This window comes from Plecotus auritus (genome assembly GCF_963455305.1).
Source record: "Plecotus auritus genome assembly, chromosome: X".
In the NCBI taxonomy this organism is placed as follows: Eukaryota; Metazoa; Chordata; class Mammalia; order Chiroptera; family Vespertilionidae; genus Plecotus; species Plecotus auritus.
This window is the reverse complement of record NC_137784.1, coordinates 900195-912590: the sequence shown is the minus strand read 5'-3', so window position 1 is coordinate 912590 and position 12396 is coordinate 900195. Positions and strand designations below refer to the sequence as shown.

Genomic DNA, 12396 nt, shown 5'->3' with positions numbered 1-12396 from the left:
ATGTTTCTGTCTCTCTCTCTCCCTTTCCCTTCCTCTCGGACATCCATAAAAATATATTTTAAAAAATACAAATGTATTATTCCACCTCCAGGTAGTAAAAAGTACACTAGTACAATGTTTAGAAAAAATAAAATAAAATAATAATGACATGCTGTTCATAGCACTCACCGTCAAAGGCATCCGCTAAGTCAAAATCACCTAGGAGAAAAAGAATCCAGTTAGAAACAAGGAAAAAGCAAACTACACTTGAAAATGAAGGAAACCATATATTAAAAAAATAATAATAATAAGGAAGCTGGGCCCTCACTGGTGTAGCTCAGTGGATAGAGCGTCGGCCTGTGGACTGAAGGGTCCCGGGTTCGATTCCGGTCAAGGGCATGCACCTTGGTTGTGGGCACATCCCCAGGAGGGGGTGTGCAGGAGGCAGCTGATGGATGTTTCTCTCTCATCATGGATGTTTCTCTCTCTCTCTCCCTCTCCCTTCCTCTCTGACATCAATAAAAATATATTTAAAATATCTATATATAGCCCTAACCGGTGTGGCTCAGTGGATAGAACGTCGGCCTGCAGACTGAAGGGTCCCGGGTTCGATTCCGGTCAAGGGCATGGACCTTGGTTGTGGGCTCAATCCCCAGTAGGGGGCGTGCAGGAGGCAGCTGATCGATGTGTCTAGCTCTCTATCCCTCTCCCTTCCTCTCTGTAAAAAATCAATAAAATATATCTTTATATATATATATATATATATATATGTATATATATATATATATATATATATATATATAAACGCCTAAGCGACCGTACTAAGTGACCGTCCGACCATCGGACCATCCGAGCATCAGACTGTTCACCCGGTAGCTATGACACGCAATGACCACCAGGGGGCAGACGCTCTGACCAGTAGAGGAGGGAATGTGCTTCCTGGCAGAGCCAGCCCTGAGTTAGGTGGCTGCTGGGGTACTGCTGTCCCTGAACCCGGTTCACCCGCACCCTAGACCCTTGGCCTGGCCTGCGGGGATCCGGCCAAAACCGGCTCTCCGGCATCCCCCAAGGGGTCCCGAATTGAGTGAGGACACAGCAGAACGACCAGAATGACCGGAATGACCGGTTGCTATGACATGCACTGGGGTGGCCAACCGCCCAATCCCAGCCCGATTGCCCCCCTCCCCGCCCCCAACCTCCCGCAGCTCCTCCCCCCAGCTGACCCTGCCCCTAACCCCTGAGCTAAACTGGCCAGGGCTATATACACGGAGTGGCCAGATGAGGATCATCTCTGAACGCATCACCATCTGGCCACTCCGTGTCGATCCTATAGAATAAAAGGCTCATATGCAAATGGTCCCCTCGACCGGGAGTTCGACCAGCAGGCAGGCCGGCCAACCGCCCATGTCCCCTCCCCCTGGCCAGGCTGGCCGGGCCCCACCCATGCACAAATTCATGCACCAGGCCTCTAACACACACACACACACACACACACACACACACACACACACAGGAGTGGCCATGTTATTATGCATTCAGAGATCATCATCATCTGGCCACTCAGTTTATATTTTTAAAAGTAGCGATCCAGCCCTAACCGGTTTGGCTCAGTGGATAGAGCATCGGCCTGCGGACTGAAGGGTCCTGGGTTCGATCTAGGTCAAGGGCATGTACCTTGGTTGCGGGCACATCCCCAGTAGGGGGCGTGCAGGAGGCAGCTGATCGATGTTTCTAACTCTCTATCTCTCTCCCTTCCTCTCTGTAAAAAATCAATAAAATATATAAAAATAAATAATATTTTTTTAAAAAAAAAAGAAAAGAAAAACGGACCCTCAAGACTACCAAACCCTGTGACCTTTTCCTGAGCTATGTCATTGACTTTTTTAAAAATATATATTTTATTGATATTTTACAGAGAGGAAGGGAGAGGGAGAGAGAGTTAGAAACATCGATGAGAGAGAAACATCCATCAGCTGCCTCCTGCACACCTCCCACTGGGGATGTGCACACCACCAAGGTACATGCCCTTGACCGGAATCGAACCCGGGACCCTTCAGTCCGCAGGCCGACGCTCTCTCCACGGAGCCACACCGGCCAGAGCTTGTCACCAACTTTGAGAACCAGGCTGGCAGCTGCAAGCCGGGGACCGTGACCCCCTGAGGTCAGGGGCAAGGGGCCCACGGGTGGTCCAGGGACAGAGAGATGCAACCTTCTGGCCGCAGAAAATGCAACACGTGGGTGTCGCCCTAAACTTGTGAGCCCTAGGCCGGATAACCCCCGGTTTCCAGGCGGCCCTTCCAAACTCCAGATGTTCCGAAAACAGGCGGTGAGTCACCCCAGGGCGAGGCCAGGGCCCCACCCACCCAGTGACAGGCATGACTCATGCTCAGAGCATTTTCCCTGCTGACTCTTTTTTTTTTTTTTAAATCCTCACGCGAGGATACTTTTTCCACTGATTTTTATTTTTTTATTTTCAGACTAGAGGCCCGGTGCATGAAATTCGTGCATGGGAGACGGGGCGGGGGGGGCCTCTGCCCAGCCTGCCCCCTCTCCAATCCGGGACCCCTCAGGGGATGTCTGACTGCTGGTTTAGGCCCCATCCCACAGGCCTGATCCCCCTAACTGCTCTCCCCTGCCGGCCTGATCGCCCCTAACTGCTCTCCCCTGCTGACCTGATCGCCCCTAACTGCTCTCTCCTGCTGTCCTGATCGCCCCTAACTGCCTCTGCCTCGGCCCCCACCACCGTGGCCTTGTTCAGAAGGACATCCGGAAGACGTCCCATCCATCCCATCTAATTAGCGTATTACCCTTTTCTTAGTGTAGATCTTGATTCCCCTGATTTTGAATATATTTTTATTGTTTTCAGAGAGGAAGGGAGAGGGAGAGAGAGAGAATTATCCATGGTGAAAGAGAATCATGGATCGGATGCTTCCTGCAAGCCCTCCACCAGGGATCCAGCCCGCAACCCGGGCATGTGCCCTTGACCGGGAATCGAACCTGGGACCCTTCAGGCCACAGGCCGACGCTCCATCCACTGAGCCACACCAGCTAGGACCTTATTTTTTTTTCCTCCTCACCCAAGGATATTCCCTCCATTGATTTCTCTAGAGAATGTAAGGGAGAGGGAGAGACAGAGAGAGAAACATGGAGGTGAGAGAGACACATCCATCGGTTGCCTCCCGCACGCACACACCCTGACCGGGGCCAGGGATCCAGTCTGCAACCAAGGCACATGCCCTTGACTGGAATCGAACCCGGGGCACCCTTCAGTCCGAAGGCCGATGCTCTACCCACTGAGCCACAGCAGCCAGGGCTAATTTTACAATATATTCGATAGTAAGAAGGATAGTTGCATTTGTAACAATTATCTGGGGGACCCTGACCCAGCTTGCCTGGGGGGCCCCTCTTTGAGGACATACTTTGAGGTTCACGGTGAGGTAGGGACCTCCCGGGACCCTCTGCTTCGTCCCCCTCCTGCAGAGTACAGGGTCCAGAACCCCAGTGAACCCCAGTCTCTCGTCATAGTTCCTGGGGTGTCCAGTAGGTGTCACTGTTTGTCGCTTGAAGATGCATCATCATTCCCAGTATCTTGCAAATGAGTGGTGAGGCCCTGAGAGTCCCATGGCTTGGGCACCTCCACTCTTCTCGAGCCTTCACTCGGACACTCTACTTGGCCATCAAAATCAACCCTCTTCTCCCCACGCGAGGAAAACTCCGATGGATGGATGGATGGATGGATGGATGGATGGATGGATGGATGGATGTGTGGGTGGATGGATGGATGTGTGGGTGGATGGATGGATGCATGGATGGATGGATGCATGGATGGATGTGTGGATGGATGGATGGATGTGTGGGTGGATGGATGGATGTGTGGGTGGATGGATCGATGCATGGATGGATGGATGGATTGATGCATGGATAGATGGATACATGGATGCATGGATGGATGGATGGATGGATGGATGGATGGATGGATGGATGTGTGGGTGGATGGATCGATGCATGGATGGATGGATGGATTGATGCATGGATAGATGGATGCATGGATGCGTGGATGGATGTGTGGATGGATGGATGGATGGATGGATGTGTGGGTGGATGGATGGATGTGTGGGTGGATGGATGGATGTGTGGGTGGATGGATGGATGTGTGGGTTGATGGATGGATGTGTGGGTGGATGGATCGATGCATGGATGGATGGATGGATTGATGCATGGATGGATGGATGCATGGATGGATGGATGGATTGATGCATGGATAGATGGATGCATGTATGCATGGATGGATGGATGGATGGATGTGTGGGTGGATGGATGGATGCATGGATGCATGGATGGATTGATGCATGGATGGATGGATGGATGCATGGATGCATGGATGGATGGATGGATGCATGGATAAAAAGATTGTCCTTCTCTCTATCTCTATCTTCTATCCATCTATTCTCTATCTATCCAGCTATCATCTACCATGTCCATCATCCATCCATCAATCCACCCATCCATCATCTATCATATCCATCCATGCATCCGTCCATCAATACATCTGTTGTGTCCACCAGGCCATCTATCCATCAACACATCAATCATCTATCATGTCCATCCATCCATCCATCCATCCATCCATTCATCCATGCATCCATCATACATCAATCATCTATCATATCCATTTGTCCATCCATCCATCCACCCATCAATCCATCAATCATCTATCATGTCCATCCATCCATCCATCCATCCATCCATCCATCCATCCATCAACACATCAATCATCTATCATATCCATTTGTCCATCCATCCATCCATCCATCCATCCATCCACCCATCAATCCATCAATCATCTACCATGTTCATCCATCCATCCATCAGTCATCTATTGTGTCCATCTGCCCATCCATCCATCCATGCGTCCGTCCATCCATCCATCATCTCTCATGTCCACCCACCCATCTACCCAGCATCTACCGCATCCTCACTCCAACCAGGCCCTGGTCCCCAAGTCACTTCCTCAGCAGGTAGACACCCCACCCTCACCATTCACGCAGCCCCCCCCCCCCCCCACCGCTGGGACACAGCTGTTCCTAGCCCTGCCCCTTACCCTGAACCCCAGCCACGCCCTCCCTCTTTCTGGCGGCATGGCGTGGCTGTGTGCCAAGCACCCAACAGTTCTCCTTTCTGGACCCTTTCATGTGGCGATGCGCACTTTCTGCTGAATACGCGTGAAAAAGCGGAATCCTTTTAACCCACGGTCTGCACGGAACCCACACCCTTTCTGTACTGAGAAGTCGGCCGATAAAAGCAGAAGTGAACTGGCAAGAGCTGCCTTCCTGCAGGACTTAAAAAAAAAAATCGAGACCCCCCCCCTGCAAGTCCATTTGCTCCTGGGACAATAGGATTTATGGATTCTTTGTCCACGGATAATGTGAGGCACACATTTTCCTTTTTTTTTTTTACACTCTATTATTATTGTTGTTGTTGTTGTTGTTGTTGTTGTTGTTAATCCTCCCCTGAGGGTATTTTCGCATTGATCTTTTTTTAAAAAATATTTTATTTTTATTTTTTTTCTTAAATATGATAATTCATGTAATAAACATTAATATCTCAAGAAACACGATTTTAGCCCTGGCTGGTTTGGCTCAGGGGATAGAGCGTCGGTTTGCAGACTGGGGGGGGGGGGGGGGGAGCGGGGGGGTCCCAGGTTTGATTCCAGTCAGGGGCACATGCCTGGGTTGCAGGCTCCATCCCCAGTAGGGGGGCGTGCAGGAGGCAGCCGATGGATGATTCTCTCTCATCATGGATGTTTCTCTCTCTCTCTCCTTCTCCCTTCCATGCAGCTGTGAAAAAGCAATAAAAATATTTTTAATAAAAAAGAAAAACGATTTTAAATATAATAATGTTACCTGCAATAAACACCAATTATTCAAGAAAAAGAACCTTAAACATACTAATATTACCGGCAATAAACATTCATATTTCAAGGAGGAAAAAAAGGATTTTAAGTATAAAACTATTACAGAGAGGTTGCCCTGACCGGTGTGGCTCAGTGGATAGAGCGTCGGCCTGCGGACGGAAGGGTCCCGGGTTCGATCCCGGTCAAGGGCATGTACCTTGGTGGCGGGCACATCCCCAGTAGGAGGCGTGCAGGAGGCAGCTGATGGATGTGTCTCGCTCATCGATGTTTCTCACTCTCTCTCCCTCTCCCTTCCTCTCTGTAAAAAATCAATAAAATATATATATTTGGAAAAAAAATTAAAAAAAGAAATTGTTTAAAAATATATATATAATATGAAGTGATACGAAAAAATAGCCAATAAAGGTTCATACCATAGAATAGAGAACTGAAATGCATAAATATGCCGAAACCGGTTTGGCTCAGTGGATGGAGCGTCAGCCTGCGGACTGAAGGGTCCCGGGTTCGATTCCGGTCAGGGGCACGTGCCTTGGTTGCGGGCACATCCCCAGTGGGGGGTGTGCAGGAGGCGGCTGGTTGATGTTTCTCTCTCATCGATGTTTCTAGCTCTCTATCCCTCTCCCTTCCTCTCTGTAAAATATCAATAAAAATGAAAAAAAAAAGAAATGCATAAATATGTCACCACCTATATTTATCGACTATAGATGAGGGGCCTAGAACCCTAAGAAATGCAAAAAAAAATAAATAAAAATTCACTGTCCATAACTCATTCTCGAATGGCCCCCCTTTAAAAATAAAATGGCTCCCCTGAGGGGCGTGTGGGAAAGAGGGAGAGAAACATCGATGTGAGAGGAGGACCTTGATGGGGTGCCTCTTGCACCCCCCAGACCAGGGCCTGGGCCGGAAAGCAGCCTGCAACCCAGGTACGTGCCCTTCGACCAGAATCGAACCCGGGACCCTTTGGTCTGCGGGCGGACGCTCTATCCGCCGAGCCACACCGGCCAGGGCCCGACACCTAATTTCGAGTCTGTCTGCATCCCTCCCAGAGGCCCCCGCATCTGGATGGTGAGTGACAGGAAATCTGGCTACATTGTATCAGCATGAGTAATGCCTTCCCAGCATTCCCAGCTCAGGAATGCCACAGCGGCTCCCTCAGCCCATTACAATGAATACTGTGGCCCTGGCCGGTGGGGCTCAGGGGATGGAGCGTCCGCCTGCAGACGGAAGGGTCCCGGGTTCGATTCCCGGTCAGGGGCACATGCCTGGGTTGTGGGTTCGATCCCCAGTGGGGAGGGAGGAGGGGTGTGCAGGAGGCAGCCGATCCATGATTCTCTCACCTTTGATGTTTCTATTTCTCCCTTCCTCTCTGAAATCAATAAATAAATAATAAAATATATATATATATATATATGTATATATATATATATATGTATATATATATATATACACACACACACACACACACACACACACACACATACTAGAGGCCCGGTGCACAAAATTCATGCACAGGGGGTGGGGGGTGGGAGGGGGATGTGTGTCCCTCAGCCCAGCCTGTACCCTCTCCAATCTGGGACATCCCTCTCACAATCCAGGACTGCTGGCTCCCAACTGCTCGCCTGCCTGCCTTCCTGATGGCCCCTAACCGCTTCTGCCTGCCAGCCTGATCACCCCCTAACCCAGCCGTGGGCAAACTACGGCCCGTGGGCCGGATCCGGCCCGTTCGGCTGTTCTATCCGGCCCGCAGAGCCAAAAGAGCGGAGGGTTCTCTTGCTCTCCCCTCCGCTCCTTTACGTTGAATTTATATTAGTTCACACAAACACTCCATCCATGCTTTTGTTCCAGCCCTCCGGTCCAGTTTAAGAACCCATTGTGGCCCTCGAGTCAAAAAGTTTGCCCACCCCTGCCCCCCTCCCCTGCCAGCCTGATTGATGCCTAACTGCTCCCCTGCCAGCCTGGTCACCCTTAACTGCCCTCCCCTGCAGGCCTGGTCACCCCTAACTGCCCTCCCCTGCAGGCCTGGTCCCCCCAACTGCCCTCCCCTGCAGGCCTGGTAACCCCTAACTGCCCTCCCCTGCAGGCCTGGTCGCCCCCAACTGCCCTCCCCTGCAGGCCTGGTCCCCCCAACTGCCCTCCCCTGCAGGCCTGGTAATCCCTAACTGCCCTCCCCTGCAGGCCTGGTTGCCCCCAACTGCCCTCCCCTGCAGGCCTGGTAACCCCTAACTGCCCTCCCCTGCAGGCCTGGTAACCCCTTACTGCCCTCCCCAACCAGTCCATGTCCCCTCCCCCTGGCCAGGCTGGCTGGACCCCACCCATGCACGAATTCATGCACTGGGCCTCTAATATATATACACACACATATATACACACACACACACACACACACACTGAGTGGCCAGATTATAATGCATTCAGAGACCATCATCATCTGGCCACTCCGTGTATATAGATGCTCAAAGTCACTCAGCATCCGAGAGATGCAAATTAAAACGACAAGGGCTGGCGAGGAGGCGGAGAGAAGGGAACCCTCGTGCACTGCTGGTGGGAATGCAGACGGGGGGCAGCCACTGTGGAGAACAGTATGGAGTTTCCTCAAAAAAAAAAACTAAAAATGGAACTCCCATTGGACCCAGGGACCCCACTTCTAGGAATATATCCCAAGAAACCAGAAACACCCATCAGAAAGGATATAGGCACCCCTATGTTCACAGCAGCACCATTCACCATCGCTAAGTTCTGGAAACAGTCTACATGCCCATCCGTAGACGAGTGGATTAAAAAATGATGGTCCTGCCAAAACCGGTTCGGCTCAGTGGATAGAGCGTCAGCCTGCGGACTGGGGGGTCCCGGGTTCGATTCCGGTCAAGGGCATGTACCTTGGTTGTGGGCACATCCCCAGTAGGAGGTGTGCAAGAGGCAGCTGATGGATGTTTCTCTCTCATCGATGTTTCTGACTATCTATCCCTCTTCCTTCCTCTCTGTAAAAAATCAATAAAATATATTTAAAAAAAAATGATGGTCCATTGACACCGTGGAATACTACGCAGCCGTGAAAAAGGTGGGTCTCTCACCCGTTGAGACAGCACGGAGGGACCTGGAGACCATGATGCTGGGGGACGTACGCCGGTCAGAGACAGACGCATCTCCCATGTCCTCACTCCTGCGTGGAAGCGAATGAACCAAATACACTCACAAGCGAAATAAAAACGGACTCGTGGACGTAGAGAACAGAGTCCCGGCTGGTCAGAGGCGAGGCAGCCAGTTCGCTCGACACATTTAAAATGAATACTGTGGCCCTGACCGGTGTGGCTCAGTGGATAGAGCGTCGGCCGGCGGACGGGAGGGTCCCGGGTTCGATTCCCGGTCAAGGGCACGTACCTTGGTTGCGGGCACATCCCCAGGTGGGGGTGTGCAGGAGGCAGCTGATGGATGTTTCTCTCTCTGGTCGATGTTTCTAACTCTCTATCCCTCTCCCTTCCTCTCTGTAAAAAAATCAATAAAATATATATATATTTTAAATTCGTACCCACACTCACCAAACAGGACGTGTGTGTGTGACGTGCTGGCTGAGGTATTTCCCACTCTAATCTACTTAATTCTCTCTTTTTTTTTAATAATCCTCACCCAAAAATATGTTTCCATTGATTTGAGAGAGATAGAAAGACAGAGAGAGAGAGAGAGAGAGAGAGAGACGGAGAGAGAGAGAGAGAGAGAGAGAGAGAGAAACATCTAATTGGTTGCTTCCTGGACATGCCCCAACCAGGGCCCGGGTCCGGGGGGGCAGGGGGGAGTCTGCGACCAAGGTATGTGCCCTTGACCGGAATCGAACCCGGGACCCTTTGGTCTGCAGGCTGACGCTCTATCCACTGAGCCAGACAGGCGAGGGTTACTTAATTCTCTTCTTTTTTTATTTTCTTTTATATATATATATATATATATATACTAGAGGCCCAGTGCACGAAATTCATGCACTCAGCGGGGGGGGGGGAATCCCTCAGGATCAGGGCCGGGGAGGGACGCAGGAGGTTGGCCAGCCGGAGAGGGGCCGCTGGAGGGCACCAGGGCGTGTCCGGCCCAGCTCGCTCAGTCCCGATCCACCAGACCCCATCAGCATATATCCCAAGAAGCCAGAAACGCCCATCAGAAAGGATAGAGGCACCCCTTCGACCAGAATCGAACCCGGGACCCTTTGTTCACAGCAGCACCATTCACCATCGCTAAGATCTGGAAACAGTCCACGTGCCCATCCGTAGACGAGTGGATTAAAAAAATGATGGTCCATCGACACCGTGGAATACTACGCAGCCGTGAAAAAGGTGTGTCTCTCACCCGTTGAGACCGCACGGAGGGACGTGGAGAGCATGGAGCGTCCCTCCGTGCGGTCGGAGCGTCTGCCCCCTGGTGGTCAGTGCCCGTCATAGCGAGCGGCTGAGCATCCTTGGCATCTCATTAGCATATGACGCTGTGATTGGTTGAATGACCGACCGGACGACCGCACACTTAGCATATTAGGCTTTTATTATAGAGGATTGATTTCAGAGAGGGAGAGGCAGAGAGAGAGACACACACATCCATGAGGAGAGAGAATCATGGATCGGCTGCCTCCTGCACGCCCCCTACTGGGGATGGAGCCTACAACCCGGGCCTGTGCCCTTGACCGGGAATCGAACCCTGAACCCTTCCGTCTGCAGCCCGACGCTCTATCCACTGAGCCACACCGGCCAGGGCTCAATTCTCGTCTTGAACACGGCCCACCCACCTGCCCCAACCCGCAGCCCACCCACGGGTCTCGATGGGCTTTTCGCCGAAGTCTGCCTTACGGTTTGCCTCCACCTCCCGGGTGAGTAAGAAGGAAGTGGCATGTTTCCTGTTTAGGGGATTTCGATTTTAAAAAAAAAAAGAAAAAAAAAATCGTCCTACTATGACTCGTGAGACCACACCAGGGATGGTGGCAAGGCTGAGTCATTGGGAGACAAAACTGAAGCACACCCACGTGTGACACTCCCAAAACTGGGGGGGTGGGGGGAGGGGGGAAGGAGGGGGAGGGGGGTGTGGCAGGGAGGGGTGGGGGGGGTGGAGGAGAGGACCCAGCTAGGCGAAGAATTAGAACAGGAATTTCAAGAAAGTGAACTCCTGAGCGGGACTCGCTGGAGAGAGAGGAATGAGCCCTAGCGGGTTTGGCTCCGTGGACGGAGCGGTCCCGGGTTCGATTCCTGTCGGGGGCACGTGCCCGGGTGGTGGGCTCCATCCCCAGCAGGGGGTGGGGGGGGGCGTGCAGGAGGCAGCCGGTCCATGATGCTCTCTCCTCCTGGATGTTTCTCTCTCTCCCTCTCCCTTCCTCTCTGAAATCAATAAAAATGTATTTTAAAAAATTAAAAAATAAAATGACAGTCCCCCCACCCGGCGGGCGTGGCTCAGGGGTTGAGCATCGACCTAGGAACCAGGAGGTCAGGGTTCGATTCCCGGTCAAGGGCACAGGCCCGGGTTGTGGGCTGGATCCCCAGGAGGGGGCGTGCAGGAGGCAGCTGGTCCATGATTCTCTCTCCTCATGGATGTTTCTCTCTCTCTCCCCATCTCCCTTCCTCTCTGAAATCAATAAAAATGTATTTTAAAAAAATTAAAAAATAAAATGACAGTCCCCCACCCGGCTGGTGTGGCTCAGGGGTTGAGCATCGACCTAGGAATCAGGAGGTCAGGGTTTGATTCCCGGTCAGGGCACATGCCCGGGGTTGTGGGCTCCATCCCCAGGAGGGGGCGTGCAGGAGGCAGCTGGTCCATGGTTCTCTCTCCTCATGGATGTTTCTCTCTCTCTCTCTCTCTCTCTCTCTCTCTTTCTCTCTCTTCCTCTCTAAAATCAATAAATATACACTGAGTGGCCAGATGATTATGTGTTCAGAGATCATCATAATCTGGCCTCTCAGTGTATATAATTTTTTTTTTTAATGCCCTAGCCGGTGAGGCTCAGTGGATAGAGAGGATCAGGCCTCCGATGAAAGGGTCCCGGGTTCGATTCCAGTCAAGGGCATGGACCTTGGTTGTGGGTTCGATCCCCAGTAGGCGGCGTGCAGGAGGCAGCCGATCCATGATTCTCTCTCCTCATGGATGTTTCTCTCTCTCTCTCTCTCTCTCTCTCTCTCTCTCTCTCTCTCTCTCTCTCCCTCTCCCTCCCTCTCTGTAAAAACCAACAACAATATATTAAAAAATATATATCAATCTGGGCGTCTGAACAATACAACGTGGGCCCAGAATCACCGCCCGATAGCTTTCCATTCTCCCAAGACACATCGTGCATCTCGTGGCCGGCCCAGTCACCCCACAGGGAAACCCCTCCACCCCAAAAACTGCACCTCGTGATTGCAAAAGCCAGGGGGGGCGCGGGGGGGGGGGGAAGGAGTAGCCGGAACTCCACGTGGGTGTCCGTGCGTCTCCCTTGGGGAAAAAAACATCAGCTGGAAAAATAGGTTCAGAGCATCGTCCACAGAATCCCGCCATGACCCCTCCCT

The 12396-nt window shown here is 51.8% G+C and overlaps 1 protein-coding gene across 1 annotated transcript in view; it reads right to left on the bottom strand.

Annotated features, from left to right (window-relative positions):
* The window catches only part of CD99 (CD99 molecule (Xg blood group)), a 37435-nt gene that overhangs the window by 20961 nt on the left and 4078 nt on the right, over positions 1-12396 (bottom strand). Inside the window, exon 2 of the mRNA XM_080652697.1 lies at positions 169-198. Coding sequence (XP_080508823.1) covers positions 169-198 — 30 coding nt within the window. The remainder of the gene's footprint in view (positions 1-168; positions 199-12396) is intronic.